Source organism: Netta rufina (assembly GCF_964035555.1).
Source record: "Netta rufina genome assembly, chromosome: 17".
Taxonomy (NCBI): Eukaryota; Metazoa; Chordata; class Aves; order Anseriformes; family Anatidae; genus Netta; species Netta rufina.
In genome coordinates, this window is record NC_140141.1 from 4,770,772 (window position 1) to 4,789,782 (window position 19,011).

Consider the following 19,011-nt stretch of genomic DNA (forward strand, 5'->3'; position numbering starts at 1 on the left):
TTCCTTTTTCCTCTTGTAGATACAGACAATAAATATTGTGTATATATGCTTTTTTACAGAGGGGTAGATTGGTATTAGATTCACTCTAAAGGCTATTTTATCGGATTAGTCTGATTAGCTTGGATTTCAGATCTGTTCCCCAACACATGAAAAATCTCCCTCCAGTTCAAGTTCTGGGAGAAAAAGCAGTGACTTCTCAAATGTATCGTAACAGAGAAACAAAGCTCCCACTAAAAGCAATCCCAGAAGTGAGAGGCACTAAGGCTATGACAAATGGAAATAATAAAAGCACGAAGAAACATCAGGAAAGCTACTCCAGTAATACTCTCCTATGACCACTGTGCCGATGACTTTGCTAAGTAGCACTGCAAGTTCACATTGACATTTTTAGTAATGTAAGCAATTCTGCTCGGGCCAGCAGGACTGTGCATATGAGCAACCTGCCAGGGGTGTTTTCAGCTAAGAGTTCATGGTCTGATCCCACAGATGCAGGCAAGAGGGTAATCGGAGCATTCCTCATGTTGTTCATAGGCTGAGTGCTCTTTGAGTTAACCATGATGCTTGAGCTGAAACATCTCACAAGAGACAAGAGGAACAGGCACAAAGATTATAGTGCGGGAAAAGGATCTTTAAAAACACTATACAAAGGAAGCATTTTTCACACCTTGAGCAACTAAGATAATTTCTACCGAAAAAAATCTACTCCTGCTGAAGGCTAACATCCTGCATACAGCAAACACAGCCCTGAACAGGATCTCAGCTCTGACACACAGAAAGGCAGATAACCTGTATGTTCTCAAACAAAGCCAGCTTTGGACCCGCTATGGGGAGGGGTGGAGACACAGCAACCTCATTTTTGTCTCACATGTTCGCTTTCCTGTAATTCATCAGCATCTCTGTGCTGCATTAACATTACTTTGCAAAGGCTCCACAGCATGGACTGGCTGGGCTTTAGGACAGTCAAGGAAACTCAAGTGGAAACTGTTCATATATGCTTGACACCTCATCTTCAGGCTGCTTGTCATGCTGGTATTAACAAAGCAGCGGCAGTTCTGCTGTGGAACAAATTCCTTATAAATATGGATTTACAAAACTGAAATGTCTAGGTAATAAAGACAGCTGAGAGACACAAACAGAATCATATTTAAGTCTGGTTGCAAAATACGATCAGACTGACAGAAAATAACATTTCATCATCTTTATAAATCTCAAATATGAAAAATATGCATTTAAACAATACAGCAGAGAACAAAAGTAGCATTAGAGGACGCAAATGAATGCAAGTCACAGATACATAAACACAATACTTTATTATTGCATTACATTTTCAGGTTGCATAAATAATTGTACACACATTCTGTGTCTACTAAGCCACTGTGACAACCGTGACCTTATTGTGGCAACAAAATGCCAAGAAATCCCCTGAGGTCTAGCAATATTTTCTGACACCACAATCCTGCAGCCATCTCCACAAGCAATTAAATGGAAATGCTGCACTGCTTCCTGCTACATTGCAGGGAGCTGTATCTGGCAGTTCACTCTGCCTAAGAAAAGCAGTGAACGGGTATAACCTGTGACTGACAACTGCCACTCACCTCTAACTTACTCAGTGCAGCTTCTTGAAGGGATCCAGACAGACCTACAAGAGAAATACTACACTGTATTCCTCTGAAGATGTTAAATATAGATATATATTTATTTTCCAAAGAGTTAATCTTCCTGAAAAGGAAACCTCTATCCTCCATGGGAAAATGAAATTGTGGGGCTGTGGAAGATGCCAGATTGCTGTGTGCTTTCTACGCCAGCCCTTCCTGCCACCCCCACCACACACACAGAAACTGGGACACGCTGCGCTGAGCATGGCAGCAGCCACCAGGGATATCCCAAAGGGGAAATACTCAGCTGAGTCCAGCCAAATGCCCAGTCTGTTGCTATCAACTACTTGCTCGGCAGGGAGGCTCATGGCTGGCTAAAACATGCCAGCACTGGCATATACAAAAGCCCTGGGAAGAGAACAAAATAATGTCTATGTTAGCCAGGGAGAAAAGGCAAAAAAAGGCTGTTAAATCTGACTGCCTTGGACTAAATGTGCTTGAGAACAGAGAGAGTGGCTGAACATAGGAGAGAGCAGCAAGGAAAAAGTATAGAGGACAAAGAGAAACTGAGGAAAACAGAGTAAAGGAGGTGGCAGGAAGTGCTGCAAGAAAACTATGTCTGTTTTTCACAGTGCTATAGTAGTAACATACTGAAAACAGTAGGGGTATTTTTTGTTCCAGAATTGTCTGCAAGAAAGACAATTCTTCCACCTTCATTCCTTCTTGAATAAGTAAGGATCTTGTACAGTCAGTTCACAGTAAAAATCCCTGCCTCAGCAGGACTAATCAACACCAACTAAACTTGTCCCTAGAATAAAGCAGCGTGCTGAAGACGGGTGGGAAGGTGTGGCATCACACTAGACTGGTCACTGAACGCTGTTAGGAGGAGCTCTAGCACATTCTCAAGCTCAAAGCGATCTCAGCAAACTTACTGGCATTTCTCTTTAGGGTTAGAGGTTATTCATACCAAAAACAAACAAACAGAAAAAAACAAAACAAAACAAACAAACAAAAAAACACATAATGAATGATTGTAAATTTTGGCTTGCCTTTTTTGGAGGAGGGTGTCTTGCCTAATTTTGTCTCTTTGCTTACTAAGAACCAGGTTAAACTCAAATATTTGGTTGCTCTGCCTGGTCATTCCTGAGCCAGACCACAGAGAGATGAAGCCTGCATTCTGCACCTGTGTGACAGCCTCTTTCTCAGGATGCTCAAACAACTATTGTGTCCACAAAAGACATGCTATGCAGGAATCTGACACACGGGAATTGATTTTAACTCATTATTCAGGATTCCGCCTGTTTTCATCATGCTTTTCTGCTACAAGCAAAATTACTTTCTGAAAGAATTAAATGATCAGGGCATCAAAAAAACAGCGCCTCCAATTCCTGCCTAGAGGGCCTATGCTACAGCATTTGTAGACTCAATCAAAAGGTAAAGTTGGCTGATAGACAGCCAGCCTTTAAAATTTCATTTGCTCAGACTGTACCAGAAGCATCCAGCGCTAATACAATTCTAGCAAACATAGCAATCATTTGTTCTGCTTTACAAAGGTCACCAGACATCAGTTTAAATCTCCCAGTGAAGCCCATTTACCAAATTCTGCTTTCAATAGCAGAACCAAAGACTCACTTCAAAATGAGCTGGGCCTAATTTTTTGCAGTGAGCAGTCAGGAACATTATGTCTTCCTTCTGCTCGGCAATTTTAAATTGGTAGTGTATAATCCTGAAAACCAGGATTAAATTTAATATGCTTTGAATTCGCATGATCTCATTACAGGAGCAGGATCTTGTTCTTTGGACAGACTGTGCACAACCGTATGCTACGTGTGCTCAGAGGCCCAGTGTGCGACACTAGCAATTCTGTGTGGAAGGGAGGCTTTGTATAGTTTTACTCAAAGAATCTTTTGATTTTAGTCAAAATCCAAACGAAAATGGCAAATTATGAATGCTGGAGTAGCCTCCTTCTTATTGGCAACTGCCACTGAACTGGTAGGTTTTATTCTAGGGCACAAAGACATTTCAGAAGAACCTCAAGCTGTTCTCCTTTACTGTATTAAGGTATCAGCTTGCTCTTACCTTGCAGTTGGATTTGCAAGGTAACAAACAGCAAGCTGATACCTTGTGCAATTCCACAAGTGCAGAGGTAAGTGGATTGTGTGGCTAGTTTATGCATGGACATTTCCAGCTTTCAAAGGGGAAAATATGATTTAAGTACAAGATCGACTGCCAAATTCCTCAAACAATTACAGATGTTTCTTACACGTCTGACCTAAGAGGGCTGACTGCTGAAACCTAGACTTATCCAAACCACTACAATTTCCTCTACAAGCCATTTGTCTAGCGTAAAAGGACAAGAGGAGATCTAGATTTATGGATCATGACACAAACTTATAAATCTTTGGTCTTGGTTTACGATTTAAAAAACACTTAAATATGGAGTTTGTCAGACAAAGTAACTTTTGGTCCTTTAATCATGTGTTCCAGTTTAATGGAGCAGAAGCAGCATTTGTGTTTCCATGCCTTAATGTATGCTTGTTTTTGCTCAGTGCCAATGTCCACGGCAAGAAAGCACGTAACCAAACTTACAGAATATTAAAAATGCAGCTGCTAACTCTGCAATGGGGAATAGCCAGATGAGGCACCTTTTCCTCCCAGCTTTAACACTTCTGAGGCCTGTAGAGCTCCCTGCACACCAAAAGGCGTTGCTGCTGGCACGCTGTTGCTTCCCCAGCCTCACAGAGATCGCCTTGCACAGCAGGAACAGAACAGCTGTCTACACCTCACCTGCCCAACACACATGGCCTGTAAAGTGTATCTGTGTCAGTCAGAACAGAGGAAAGGTTTTAGGGTTTTCTTTTTTCAAACAGGTTGTCTGGACAGGTGTGAAGCCATACCAGAACTGCCCTAATGTTCAGTTTCTTATTCAGGGTCAAATTGCCCCCAAATTACCGTTGCTTGGCAACTGCAAGATAAAGAACCTGCACTCTGTTTCCTGCAAGTTAACCAAACTTTGACCTTTTCAGGTGACTGTTCTGAACACGTAATTTTCAGTCTCTGTCAAATAAAATTTTCAGCTATTAAAAAAAAATCAAAATGAAAACACCTCTTGCCCAATTAAATTCCAGTAACTTAATCTTTGTGATGCTAATGGTGGTAATGTTTTGGGCCTAAAATTTGGCATGGTGTTGCCACTGACATTTCTTCAGACCAAAACATATTATCCCATTTTTTTAAATAGCTTTACTGGTTCAAAATGCCATTTTTTCAGTGAATGAGCTATTCAAAAACCCTAATCGGAGACCCATTTTGCTAGGAGCTGTATAAACACAGCTGCTAGGAGGGGTCTAGGACAGATTGTAGTGTAATGGTTTGAATTCTGCTTGGAGAAGAACCTCTGAGTGACAACTTAAACATGCCAGACATGGTTCCGTGACCCCACAAAAAGCAAAGCAATGTTGCTGGATTTAAAATAAAATGAATATAATATTCATATACAAAAAGCACGAGGTGGAAACAGAGCAACCATGATTTAAAAGTTATATATATATGTTTGCACAGAAGAGCAATGCCACCTGAGTATGAGAAGAATAGCTGAGGTAAAGAAAACAGGTCTGAGGAAAGAGGAGTGAAAAAAATCTGAGGCAAAAACTGAAGCCAGGAGGCCAAAGAGGTCACAGAGGCCAGTTCTGCTTTCCAGGGCATTGCTAGCCCAGGCCACTGAAGCAACTAAGGAACCACTAATGCTGAAGAGAGCCTTCCAGGATTTAGCAACTGCATGCGGGAAGCTCTTCACATTGTATTCTGATTCATTTGGGTCATTTTCCTTCAAAACAATTCACTGCTTGCAGTGTCCAGGAGAAATCCAGCGTGGAGCCAAAACCAGATGGGAAAACGTTTAGCAACAAACAGACTGTCTCAGGGCCAGGAGAAAGTAGTGGTGATTCAGAGATAAGGCACACAGGTGGAAAGTGCTGAGAGGACCGTTTCAGGTGTTTCCACAGGCTCCTCTGAATGCTGCAGAAAAAGGTGAAATAATGGTTATACACAGTTTTCAGTGGATTTTAGTAATGGCGGGGGAGGAAGCAGCAGGGGAAGATTGGTTGTTTATTTGCTCAACTCTAAAATAGCTTAGTTCCATCTACAGACAGTTATAATCCTAGCAATCATTTTGGTGTGTCAGAGAAACATGTATTTGAGATAGTTTGGCTTCAATTTATTCAGTATACATAACAGTGGCAAGGAGTTTTCAAAAGGGTTGGAGGTTGGCCTGATGGACATGTAATCATTTTGGAGAATGAAATGAATCCTCAAAATAGCAGGGCAAAGCAAAAATACACACTTAACTCTCCTTAGCCAGGGAAACAAAAGATTAAGTTGTTGCATTTTACCCCTGCTATAAGGTGTTACATTAAAACAAAACAAAAAAGCCCCAAACCACTGGAACACTGGAAAACTTCCTGCAAACTACGTCCATTTCAAATTGAAAGGATCTCTAGGAAAAAAAACTTATTGGAATGGATGTGGAATGGAGTAGGTAGCTTACCTGGGTAGCTGGTAGTTGAATCCTTATTCCTAGGAGAGAAGAGGAACATATCAGTGTTGTATTGTCAGACTGAAGCTGGGGGGTGCTGGAAAGAGAATTTGCAAAAATAACTACTTACCCAACTCTGCTCCTTTCAGGTGAGGAAGGTCCCTATGCATTTGATGATCTTCAAAAAAGAGAAAAAAGAAAAGGGGCAGCTGCATCTCAGGTAGTAAATACTGGTGTCGCTCAGCTTGAACAATTGGTGTCGGCTGCTGCAATTGAAATTTGTTATGGCAGAGCAAATCATCTTGGACAGCAGATGACTGGTATCCACTGCCAGCCCCTATACAAAAGACAGCAACATTTATTCAATAACTAGATTAGGTTGTTCGATTGACAGCTTTTCTTTGGGTATTTTTTTTTTTTTTTTTTCTTAAACTACCAGTTGTGTAACTGGAAAATTTTGTACTGAATAGATATATATATATTTTTTTTTAAATTCCACAACAGATATATTCCATTAAAATTTATAGTATACTCTTGCCTTTCCCTGCTGGCAAGGCAACATATCATTGTGTCGTCTTTGGATCTTTTTTGCTTTCTGCTTTGTGGGAAAAAATAAATAAATTAAAAAAATAAATGTCTGGCCTTTCTAATAGATTGCACCTGTGAGAGATTTGCCCAAGCAGCAAATTCGCTCTCAGTTAATTTTTTTTTTTAATTTTTTTAATCACACTCCTTAAGAATGATCTCTGGGATATAGTGCCGTGACTGTGGATGTTAGCATGTTGCTGACTGACATAATCGTTCCATGAAATGGAGTCTGTAGTCTGGTTATGAGGATCCTTCTTGCTAGGATTATCTTCATGTTAATTTTCTTTACGTAGAGATTGCTAATTTGGAGATGGAGATCAGAGCTGCTGAGGAGAACACCAGGGGTTCAAACTAAGCACAGGGGACAGGCCACTTGGTAGGGAACTAGGGATGCCTGTATTTTGCAGTAGTATGTCATGGGTACATCATGCATTGTATTAAAAAAAAAAATAAGGCAAAAGCCACAAACTGTATATTGCGTTCAGATCCGGCAAGTTAAAGTGGGCTAAAAAGTCCAAACCTGTTAGGAAGAAGCTCATAACTATGTTTTATATATGCTTGTTCTTACACATCCTCTCTTTGTAACTCTACTCTGGTATTTGTGTGGTTCACTTTCTGAATTTAGATTTGCAAGGTACTAACAGACCTGACAGAGGATATCTTATTTCTATCAGAAGAGTTATCCAGAGTCAACTGACAAGACACTGAGAAAAGTTAATTCCAGGCATTAACACTGACTTCAGAGAAATCTGAACAGTTTACTTTGCAGCTTTGCTAAGGAACTATCAATGGACTTCCGATGCATTATCACATCTCTTTCGCTGCCGTGTAGCTGACAGCACTCTGGACCTTAAAGCAAAAAAATGTTTCAACCGCAGCAGTAAGTGTGAACCAAAAAATTATTTTTGGTGGCCTTATAGGATTGCTTACACATCAACTAAACATCTACAATTACTGATAAATTCTTATCAGAGGTTGAACTTAATTAAGATTTCAGTTGATTATCCAAAGCCCTGGAGACTTCTTAACTTTGCGCAATGTGTTTATTGCAGCTACCGACATAAATCAGTTTTCTTGATCCTATTTCACATAATTAAATCCCTCTAGGACAGGTGTTGAGTTTGTCAGCAGTGTTCGATTCACAGTTGTAGAAGCTGAAGATCCGTTTTCCCCAATGCAGTTAAATACAGACCTAAGTCCAAGTTTCTCTATTTGCTGTGACAATGGACATTTGTCCTTTCTATATCATTTTTCTCGCTTGAAGAGCCTTTGCATGCATTCTCCATCTCTCCTAAAATTAAGCTGCTACCTAACTTAGCAGACAACAGCATGAGCAAAATTCAAGCCAGAAGCTTAGACATGATGAGACCGCCTTGCTAACAGGATTTTTCAGAAGCATAATGAAGATGTTCCAGGCTCCACCACTGACAACATGTTAAAAGCATAGAAGCTTTCCTGACTCTCAGGCACTGATGTAGCATACCCAGACGTATTAGGGCTTTTTTTTTTTTTTTTTTTTTTTTTTTCCATAGCAGGAGATTAAAAAAATAAACGTAGATCAACTCATATTCCTTCAAACAACGTGAAGCTGGAGCTTAAAAATTTTTTTCTGATGTACACCTTGTGACTGATCTTGCATTTCGATTGTTAACTAAGTTGTTTTGGTGCAGTAAACATTCTCTTCCAAATTAAGAAGAAAATGGTTGCTTTTAAGACAGCTGCTTTTGTCAGTAATCAGAATTTCCCCATGAAAACTAAAGGACAGCTCTTAAATGAACGAGCTCTTCCATCAGGACTCCAGCAAGAACCAGAGGTGAACAACAACAAAGTAGCAAGACTCATAAAATCTCAGCTTTGTAAGGCGTCCCCATTCCCATTTTCCATGAACAACTTTTTACTACCCTGCCTCACATACAGATCAAGAGTGCACTGAGGATTCATTATAAAAATACTTATCTAATATGAAGGTAATGGGCATAAATCTAGCTTGAAATTGTTGCAGGCTAGCTCTCACAGCTGGGATTTATGTTTCAATGCTGAAAGACCTTGGTTCAAACCCACAAACTTTTTTGGGGTCATTGCACAAGGGCTTTACATTTTCAAAGACAAAGATAAGATTAGGTCCAATGATCTGTTCTGGCCTTAATAAATAACAATACTAAAAATCTATGAATCATTCTCCCCTTCCTGAGTCAAAGCTTCCCAGAACCATTCCAAATCTCCCTCCTCCAGTCTTACTCTAACAGAACCCCTGACAAAGTGAAATGAGGAATCTCAGTGCTTGTTTGTAAGAAGTTTTCCCTCCCACACAGCAAGTGTTTTTCCACCCTTGGAAAAACACTGTTTTCCTTCCCTAAATGGGGCACCGCATCAAATAAATATCCTTCCATCTGAATAGGCAGAGGCATGAATTCCTCTCGTTTCTGGGGAGGAGGGCAGCCTCCTGGCGTGATAACAGAGCCTGAGACAGCAGGTAGAGACCGTTGTCTATTCACAGGTAACGATTGCTGCAGGTATTTAGTGGTACAAGTGCTGGAGCTGTGCAGCACTCTGCAAGGTAATTGTGCAGACCAATTCCCCGTTAAGTATGTTCCACACAAGCACACACAGTCGATCTCCCAGGAAACCTTGTTCTGCTTCATTTCTGATAGCATCTGAAACTCTTAATGGAGTATTTGACCCAGCCTTAATATAATCAGATAAATCAGGTGAAAACGTAGAAAATGGTTACCAGAAACTTATTAACTTCAGCCTTTTCTCTGGCAGAAGACTAGGCAGAAACAAAACTAAGATTTAGTAAGACTGAAGATGTCAGGGAAAATCATCCCCAAAGGACGGGAGAGGAACTGGAATCATAAAGGCAAACACATGGTAGACAATCAGAAAATCCTCTGCTGAGTTCCAACTCCTAAATTAACAGTGTATTCTGACGCATGTTGGGAAGAGACAGCACTGAGACAATCTGCTTGTTCCGTTTATGAGACAGAAACAATCTCTCACCCTTGTTCAACCTTTTAATGATAACCACCTGAGGAGTCACTTTGGTCCATCACACTGAGTCTGGATGCCAGCCGAGCTGGGCTGAACATGGCAGCTCTTTCCCCACCACAGATTTCTCTCTTCTCTGCCCCTGAAGTCAGTCCACATCATTACAGTTCACTGCTGAGCTCTTGCAGGGTTCACAGTGGATTCGTAACATGCATTGTAGTACCTCTGAAACCACCTACAGGACTTAGTGACCAGCTGGATGTTGGAAGTGGATAGGAGAAGGGTATTGGGCTATTCAACAGGACAGCAGCCATCAATTTGAGGACAGTTAGCTGAATTGTGGGAGAAAACAGAACACCACCAGGACTTGGTGGGTATCCATCACACACGAAGGTGGATGCTGTCCCCATACAGGACCACTCACTAGGGCATGCCCTCATGATGACCTGCAGTTCTACTGTAAATTTTTACCACCTCAGGGAATGATCTGAGGCATCCTGGTACCTGCTGAATGCTACAGCATACTTTTCCAAGGCTCGTAGGAAAGAAATAAGCAGTTTAGATCAGTAGCTCCTAGTGACAAGGAGATGCAGGGGAAATTATGCCTTTTTTTTTTTTTTTTTTTTTTTTTTTAATCTCAGGAAAGATTTCCATGTGCCCTCTCAGAAGGCACTGGGAGGCCCTCAGTGCCAGCCCCTGTTCGTTGCAGGAAGGCTCCATCCATTCACTTGTGCATCACACCAGAGCGCCACGACCAAATAACCCAACTGAGAGCCCAAGGTTATCTTCTGACAATAGAAAAGAAATGCAAACTTCAGCTGCCATATAGCTCGTGCCCAGCAGGTGTGAGCAGCAAAGATAAGAAGTACACCTACAGCATTTCAAATCAGGTTTTAAAGAGAAAGGGCTTAAATCCATTTCTAATTAAGTCACTGGACGTAGTGAATTGCCACGCTGGCTCTGACTGTAACTGAACGTATGGATGCAAAAACGGATGGGAAGAGAAGCAGGGTTACTCAGATTAGCACAAATTATATTACTTCTGCAATCTCCAACTAATCTTCAGGCAACACTAACAGTGCCAAAACTCCACGTGGCCGGTTTGAACTGGGAAAAGAAGCCAATAAGGGAGGACAGCTGTCCAAAGGGAGCACAAAGGCAGATTCCAGCAGCTTTGCTTACGGGCTCTATTCACGCTGCTTAACTCCACACAATGCAGCCTGGCAGCACTTGCCTGACCAAATTAGCAGCGTGTCCCTAATGAGCCCGCCTGACAGCTCAGTATGTTGCCATTAACCAAGCAGGAGCTCGCAGCCCTCTCCCTCGGCCTGCTCAAGCGACAGCCTTGCCCCTCTCGCTGCTGTACCCCTAAGGCCAGATGAGTGACCCATCACGGAGGCTTGTGATTTTCTTTTTTTAAATGGTATTTCCAGATGAACTGCAGCTTTAAGCTGAGGGGCAGAGAGGGGGGAAAGTTCCCAAATCCTCCTAGATTTGCTAAAATTACTTCTGTCTGAAGATTTGTGCATAAAATGCGTAGAAGAGGAATACCACAGAATTCTGTGGTCTACTATTCACCTCCTTCCCCACTGGCATTTGTCTGAGTGCTCTTACAGGCAAAACTTTCATGAAAACTGAACAACCAGCTCAAATGACATTCCAAGATCAACTCTTCCAAGTCTCCCTGAAAGCGTAATGTGTACAGTGCGAATGCAGCATGGGAAGCTTTCTTCCATAAACTTGAAATCAGTTGGGTTGATCTCTAAAGCAGTTCAAATACAGAGTGCAATCCTGAGCTTTTTACTAGGTTTCATCCTAAAGTTGACTATTCCACTGAAAGATCAAATGTTACGGTATTGAACCATGAATCCAAAAGCAGGATACAGGGTGTATGATACACATTTAACGTGCCTGCAAAAGTCAAACGTCAAAAATACTGAACACACTGCGCCTTTCAGAGATCTGATAGACAATGATATTTGCTCTGTGTTAGATTAAAAACATCCACTGTTGGGTCAGCAACCATAGGACTTCTCAGTACTACAATGACACTTACTCAGCCTCCACAGTTGAGTAGCAACTGGCTTAGGAAGGAGACCCTCACTTTCCTCAAACGCCAGCCTCTGTAATCAGGATTAGTTTAGCTGCCTTCCAGACAGCAGATCTTTGATGACTATTCAAGCAGAGACAGAAAGGTGTACGCTTTCAATTAGGAAACTGAAATAGCTCCCAGAAATACATAGTGATCCGTGACCATCTAAATCCTTCAAAACAGGATGTACACATCTCCCTAAAACACTGGCTTCTGATGCTTCAAAGCAAAAGTTCCTAGAGCTGCGGTCTTAATTTTGCAGGAGACAAATTTTTGTCCAGAATGAAGTTCTATGGGGGAGAGACAGGTAAGATGAACTCCACAGGATGTACCTCAGCACCATCAAGAATGAAACCTTACTTAAATGGGAAATTCAGATAGAAAGATGAGCTGTTTAGCTCATCTGGTTTTTGCTCGGAGCAAAGTTTGCTTTAATTCCTGTCCATTTTACTAATTATTCCACAGAGTACGTCTGAGCCCAGTGTTGCTAATCAGAGTGTGCAAAAAACAATACTCTCTCTGCAGTTACAGCCAAATTTACAGCTCTGCTGTCCAGTTCATAAAGTTTAGTGTTTCTATGAATAAGCACAATTAAGCCCTGGAGAATATCCAGATTTTAGGACATAATTCCCACACAGAGCCTTTGAAGCAAGACTTTCAGCATCTTTTCTCCACAAGACAAAGGAATTTGTGATATGGCATAGTATTTTTTCCCCCTTCAACCTGAGACAGATTAAAATGGAACATTGTTATTGATCGACAGGAACCACCTCTTCCTCTAGGTATTTTATGTTCTGGAATTTATCCAGCTCCAACATAAGAAGGCATCCAAAAATAAACTAGGAAAAGAATATGAGCAGCCCCAGACAAAAATGAATAGCACCTTATCGTTGTTTTTTTAAAATTAATCCCATTTATCACCAATCTGCTGGAAAACCTCTTCCTTCCCAAGCCCCAGATTCTCCCTGTCTCATTGCAGGTTTCCATTCAAGGCCAGTGACTCAACACCTCAACAGGGAAAATAGTTCAGGCTGAAATTTATACCCAACAGGATGGGAGAATGTTAAGTTCATTGCAAGGAGGAAGGAAGGCAAACCCATTAGCAGTCAGAAAGGAAGCACATTTCAATAAGGCTCTTTTGTCTTCAGAAAAGGGAAAGCAAGCAGAGAAACACGTTCTCCCCTGTACACAGTTGTGTTTACATGGGCTTCTTGCTTGCAAAAAAACTTTAATATCTGTAAAAACTATACAAAAGAAGAAACATTACTAAACTCCCTCAGAGTTTAGTAAGAAAGCTCCCAAATAACAAAACCAACTTAGATCTGTTCTGGAAGGGATTTAAATATTCACACCTTCCAAGTAAACGGGCATAGCCAAGAACTGTGAGTGCCTGATAAACAATACACAGACCAATTTTTCAAGCGCAGCCCTTGAGCAATGATTGATCATCAGACCGGCTCTGCACGAGTGGCTGGACAGAGAGCTGGAATGCTGCTTGGCTGCTGGTCCCTCTTTTCTTTTGTCTCCAGAAGGATGGCTACCCCATGGGCATCCCAGAGGTTTTTCTGGCCTCTGAGACCCCATCAACTCACAAGACCTCTTCACTCTGCAGCTGTCCAGCCTGCAAGGGAGAATTCAACAGGGACCTGAAGCAATAAGGTGCTTCTGGTGAAGATAGAAGGGTAAGCGCACCAGGACGGGTCCTCCAGCATACTGCAGAAATACAAGACAGTCTTTGATGCATTTTTCTTCCACAAGTTTTAACTCCTCTAGAGCAAGCTGGCCATGAGCACAGACAGGCGAGCAGCACTGGGAGCTGTAGGCAGTGCCAGGTGGATTCTCGTCTGACACACACCTCCGTGAGCAGCACGGGCTGTGGGGCAGAGCAGCAGTGCTGTGCTGCTGTCCCTGCATGCTGCACGTGCCTTTTCCAGAGAAGTCGCAGCACCTTCTGCAGCTGTGCCCGTCCAACCCTTTCCTGCTTTTGATGAAAACTCAACAGCTTGGCTGGGCTGGATTTGAGCCTGAACAAGGACTTTTTTTTTTTCCTCCACTCCTCTCTATGTGAAATTGGGCATTTAAACATGGCTACCTAGCAAGATCACAGAAGACAAAGTATTATGGGTTATCATATTAGCTCCCTTCCATCTTGCAATTCCAGGAATAGGAGCATAAGGTGCCATTACTGCTTGTCCCCACTGAACAAAAGCTGCAGTACTTTTACACTTTCTTTCACAGTTTTATGCCAAGGAGATTGTGACCGAGGTGGCATCAGCTCAGAGCTGAGCACCTTTTTCAGCTGCTGTGTGTGCCACTGCGCATAAAGTGTGCCTCAGAAAAGGGCCAAACAAAAGAAGATTTGTGAGATAATGTAGTGGAGCAGAGTTGAATACTTAACATTTTGAAAAATGCAAAGGCCTGACAGGCTAAGCAGAGGCGCACACTGAACAAAACCTTTTCAGGGGCAGACTGAAGCCTGCCCACACGTTACCAGCTACAGGCCTCCACAACAAGCGTGAACTGAGGCTCGATTGTGCAGCACGGATCAGAGGCTTTGGCCAGAAGTCTGGTGAGCTGAAAAGCTCTTTAAGTTTCCCGCAGTGGGGCTGCTAGAGGAAAGCACAGTTTGTATGACCCCCCCGCACCCTCCTCAGGAACAATGATCCTCAGGAAGAAAAGCAACAGCCCATCAAAATGCATTGGAGTGGGATAAGCACTCCCCCAAGAGCAAAACAGCTCCTAACCGCACCTGGTGCCCCTTTGCTTTTCTGGAGGAGGCTTTTCCTCTGCGTATTTTGTCTCTCCGCAGTAGCTGAATAGTTTTTTTGGCTACAAAAGATGTCATTAACTTATTTAGCCTTATTACAATAATTATTTTACACTATAGCCCATCCCCTTTCAATTATACCCCAAACATACTATCGCTACAGCTCAGAGAAGCAAATCCTCTTCCCAGACCTGCCACTGAGCAGCTGGCCCCGGTGTGGGAGCACTGCCCAGGACCAGCTGACGATGAAGGAGCTGCACACGTGTCCGAGCAGACCATGGCTCCCGACCTGGTAACAGCACAGCTTCTCCACACAGATGGCTGGAGCTCGATCTCCTGACTCCACCGTGCAGGAAGCCAAATGCCAGCAGACCCAGCCCTGGCACCAGCCCTGCTGCTGGGGCACCCTCTTTAACACTCTGTGATCCTTGTTTGATACAGCAGGGAAGAAAAGGACGCCACTGCTGATTTAGGAGCACTCTGGACTGCAGTCACAGGAAGCAGGGTGAATGTCTTGGCCAAGCATCTCATCTGGCTTGTTCCAACAGTGCTCTCCAGGCAACTGCTACTGCCTGCAGTCAGGGTCAGGACATAGGGCTAGATGGACGCAGTACAGCTGAAGTAATAGTTGCAATAAAAGCACTGTAGAAGTAAAAACCAATCAATGCAGATTTTTTTTTAATTTTTTTTTAATGGTGTTACATTGGGGATAATTTGGGGTGCAGAACTTTGGCACTGAGTGCAGAGGCTGAGCGTGCTGCAGCATCCAGACCAGCATGCCTGGCAGTGCTGCTCAGTGGAAAAGCAATTCTCAAGAGCCTCAGAAGGCTACAGGTTTCTTTCTGGTCATTCTATATGAAATATTCTGTTCAGAAGTAAAACTATTTTCAAGTTGAAGTAGGGTTTTTAATTGAAAATTATTTTTAAACCTAATGCATTTTGGCTTAAGGCAGTAAGTAGACAAAATTCCATTTGTATTTATAGATCAGGTTACCTCCCCATCATTCACACAGCCATCTGTTTAAAAGGTGCACTCTTCATTTATACCTTCTTAGGGAGAGGAAAAAAAAAAACACAAAACTTTTCATTTCTCCAAAGACTTTAAATGAGTATAACCGAAATTAACAGCACCCACTTCTACATGACTTCATTTCATCGCTATTTGGCAAATAAACCTCCATTCTGTGATCATGTTAGCTTCAATGACAAGAAGCAAGGAATTGACCAGAAACCTGAAGAAATATGACTAAACCTGGGGTGGGTTTGGGCTGCCTGATTCTGAATGGATTGGAAACCCAGCTCATGCCATGGTGCACACCTCCTACCTCCCGCAAGCCCCTTCTGCCACCGGTCCCCTCCACAGCACAGGCTGTAAAAGCCAAACTAAGAAACAAGGAACAGGCCAACACCCTACTTTACAACCAACAGACACTTCTAACAAACGCTAGCCTGGATGTGCTACATGGGTGTGTTGTAAGGGTGTTTGTTAGTTTTTATTTTAAGTAAAAGCTCATCTTCTGGAAGCAACAGCCTCAGAAACAGCTCCTCCTAAAGCTATTCTTGTTCCCCATTAACCAGTCAGATTAAAAATAACACCGATAGCAAGAAAAATATTTACTTAATGCTGTAATCTTCCTAACAGCAATCGTTCTGGAAAGACAAGCAATGACAATGCATCGATCACTGCAAGCACATGACTGGTTTCCAAAGCCAGCCCTGGAAACAGCACCTGCAGCTCCCCGCACACCTGCCGGCGCGCTGCAGCTGCTTCGTCACCTCCTCGCACAGCAACCAAGCCACTGTGCCTGCCACCAGCTTCATTTGCAAAGCTACAGATGTGCCTACTTAAAAGCACGCTAGAAAGGCAGCTCCTCAGAATGTTAAGCTCCTTTACACCTCCTAAATAATTCCAGCTGCCTGTACAGCAGGGATGCTATTTGTTATCCCATCCTTAGGGATTACAGTTCAATTACTTTACTGTGTATTATCCTTCACCCAAATATTCCAAATCACACTGCCGGCTTGTGTGCGCAGGAAGTAAGAGTTTCAGTGGTACCAAAGGGGAGGAAAAATCCAAGCTGTGTCTACGCTGAACCTCCTCTAACGTCCCTCCCCCCACACCATGCTGTGCGGGTTCACTGTCAGCGCTATTGTGGTTCAGCCAGACCCTGCCAAAGCCTACTTAAAGACTGAGCAACAGAGATTAGAGATGGAGTGGCTCAGAAATGAAGTTAAGCAAAACCTTTATGCATTTATCATAAAAGGATAGGCTTCATAGTCCATGAGGATATTACTTGGAAAACAATCTGCAACTGTGATGAATTTCCTTAAGCTTCTGCAAGCACAGGTCTGTACAAAATGGGATTAATTCAAAACCTTATCAGCAAAAATTCATATGGCCCACTTCATGGATCCTGCTTTACAGGGTTAACATTTAAGCTATCTGGCATACCATGGAGGAAAAAATTGTTTTTATAACCACTGTTACGATTCTCAGAGCACAACTCTGCCCTTAAGCAAGTTTGCTATTTCATTGTTAATAATGAAGTCCTAAAGGAAAAGTCAAAGGAATCAAAAGGAAAGAAAGGAAACCTCAAACTACTTTTTGTATTTATCTTCTCTGCTGACATTCCCATTTCCCTTAAATAAATATTTATTATACTCCTTAAGCAAAATTACACTTAATCCATGGTTCAATTTTGAGATCCTGTTGCACATACTATGGATATTAGTTCCATCCTCCTCTTCTAGCTGTACAGGCTGTAGGTGAAAATACCCTGAACAAGTGTTTCTTTTCTTGCTGGTGAAGAAAATGAAAAAATTCCCCCAGAAGGCTCAAACTTTTAAGAGCAGTGGGCCACCTGCCCATCTCCAGTGACATGACAGCGACTCCCTCTGCCGTGGCTCTGAGAGGCAGCGCGTGGAGCAGCGGCGTGCTCACGGGCCGTCAGCTGGATGGGCCCTGCTGCGAGCAGATGGCTGCTCCTCGCCCCGTAGCCTGGCTGCCCTGACAAAGACATCAGTGACGGATGATTCAAGTTATCTGCAGCTCCATCAGAAGCATGTAAAAGATGTTGACTGTATACCAGCTGGCTTCAGCAAGTGGATTTCGACATGAATTTGCACTATTTGGATTTCAGAACAGCCTCTTTCAGTTCAGCTGAAGGCTCACAAGATTAGGGAAGATGGATTTACGCAAAACTAAAACAGACCTGTTTATAAACTCCATCTGGATTTTCCCTCAATATAACAGGTAATTCTTTTGAAGTTACAATTTGGTAACATGAATTTGCTAAGAGACAAGCACTTGAATATTCCGGGGCCTCTTCGGTATTATTTCCCAAGCAGAAAAAGCCATCTCATCTAATCAGCTTTGCTTCTCCTGCCACAGCCTCACAGTTTTTTATGTTAATAGTGAGGTCCCCTTACCAAGATACTGGGTCCTGAGGAGCTGCTGCAACAGCTGCTAAAATTCACAACCGAAACCAGGAGATCAAGCTGAAATCTGGGGTAGCCTCAGTTTGATTTTTGACCAGAGGCCAGGACAGTTTTTCCACCAGTGAAAGCACTCAAAGAGCAGAGAAATGCATGCTAACTTCAGTTACGTTGTGATGCACATTCTTACCTGGAAACATTTGCTAACATCTCTTTCCATCAAATAAAATACAAGAGGAAACTAGAGCTGCAAATGGAAATACAAACACTGAGAACACCTACAAGCACTGGCTCCACCAGAGAGGACGCTGACCTCTGAGCAGTGCTTGGAAGGCCCAGGAGCCTTACAAGAGTCACCTTGATGGGAGCCAGCAGTCTGATCTGTTTGAAACACGTCCCTCACACACCATATACTGTATCATCTCTGTATTTTGCTGTCTGTTTAGTGATTTTAACAGCACCCACAGATACTCAGCCTGAATCGTGTTCATTTTTAGTACATCTCACGGTGGAAGATAAGCTGAATGCAGCTCTCCAATGGTACCCCAACGAGGTGACTGCTCACCTCCAGCCAGCATCCCAAGCAGAACAGCCTTGATAACTGCAGCCTTGTTCGCCCAAGATCAATGCCAGCCTGAAACCAAAGAATCAGCAGAGGTTTCCATCAAAGGTGAGGAATACAACTAATGGCAATCTCAAGGGTTTTGTGACACTGCTATTCAAACGCACTATTTCAGAATTTGAGATTGCAGGATTGGGTGTTGTAGTTGGCTGAGTAGTTAAGGTTTGTGGGGCACATGGCTTACACCACATGATATTCTGACTACAAATTTGGCTCGTGTCAATAAAGCACATGGTAAATAAATTAAGGGCTGGCCAACTGACAGATCTCAAAGTAGTTGACAGCACAAAGTCACTGGGGAACAGGGTTGTTTTGGTTTGCTTTTGCATTAATGAGAGCTAGCCAGATGCTCCTCCAGATCTATAAAGATGCTGAAATCTAGATATAAGA

The 19,011-nt window shown here is 42.6% G+C and overlaps 2 protein-coding genes across 2 annotated transcripts in view; both read right to left on the bottom strand.

Moving 5' to 3' along the window:
* The window catches only part of ZDHHC8 (zDHHC palmitoyltransferase 8), a 113,806-nt gene that overhangs the window by 49,815 nt on the left and 44,980 nt on the right, over positions 1 to 19,011 (bottom strand). The gene's annotated exons all lie outside the window — the stretch shown is intronic.
* Positions 1,322 to 19,011, bottom strand: part of LOC311215916 (uncharacterized protein) — a 60,512-nt gene continuing 42,822 nt past the window's right edge. The window contains exons 2-4 of the mRNA XM_084297341.1: positions 6,260 to 6,466; positions 6,142 to 6,170; positions 1,322 to 5,612 (exon numbers count right to left, since the gene is read on the bottom strand). Of these exons, the coding sequence (XP_084153467.1) occupies positions 5,541 to 5,612; positions 6,142 to 6,170; positions 6,260 to 6,466 (308 nt within the window). The 3' untranslated portion in view covers positions 1,322 to 5,540. The remainder of the gene's footprint in view (positions 5,613 to 6,141; positions 6,171 to 6,259; positions 6,467 to 19,011) is intronic.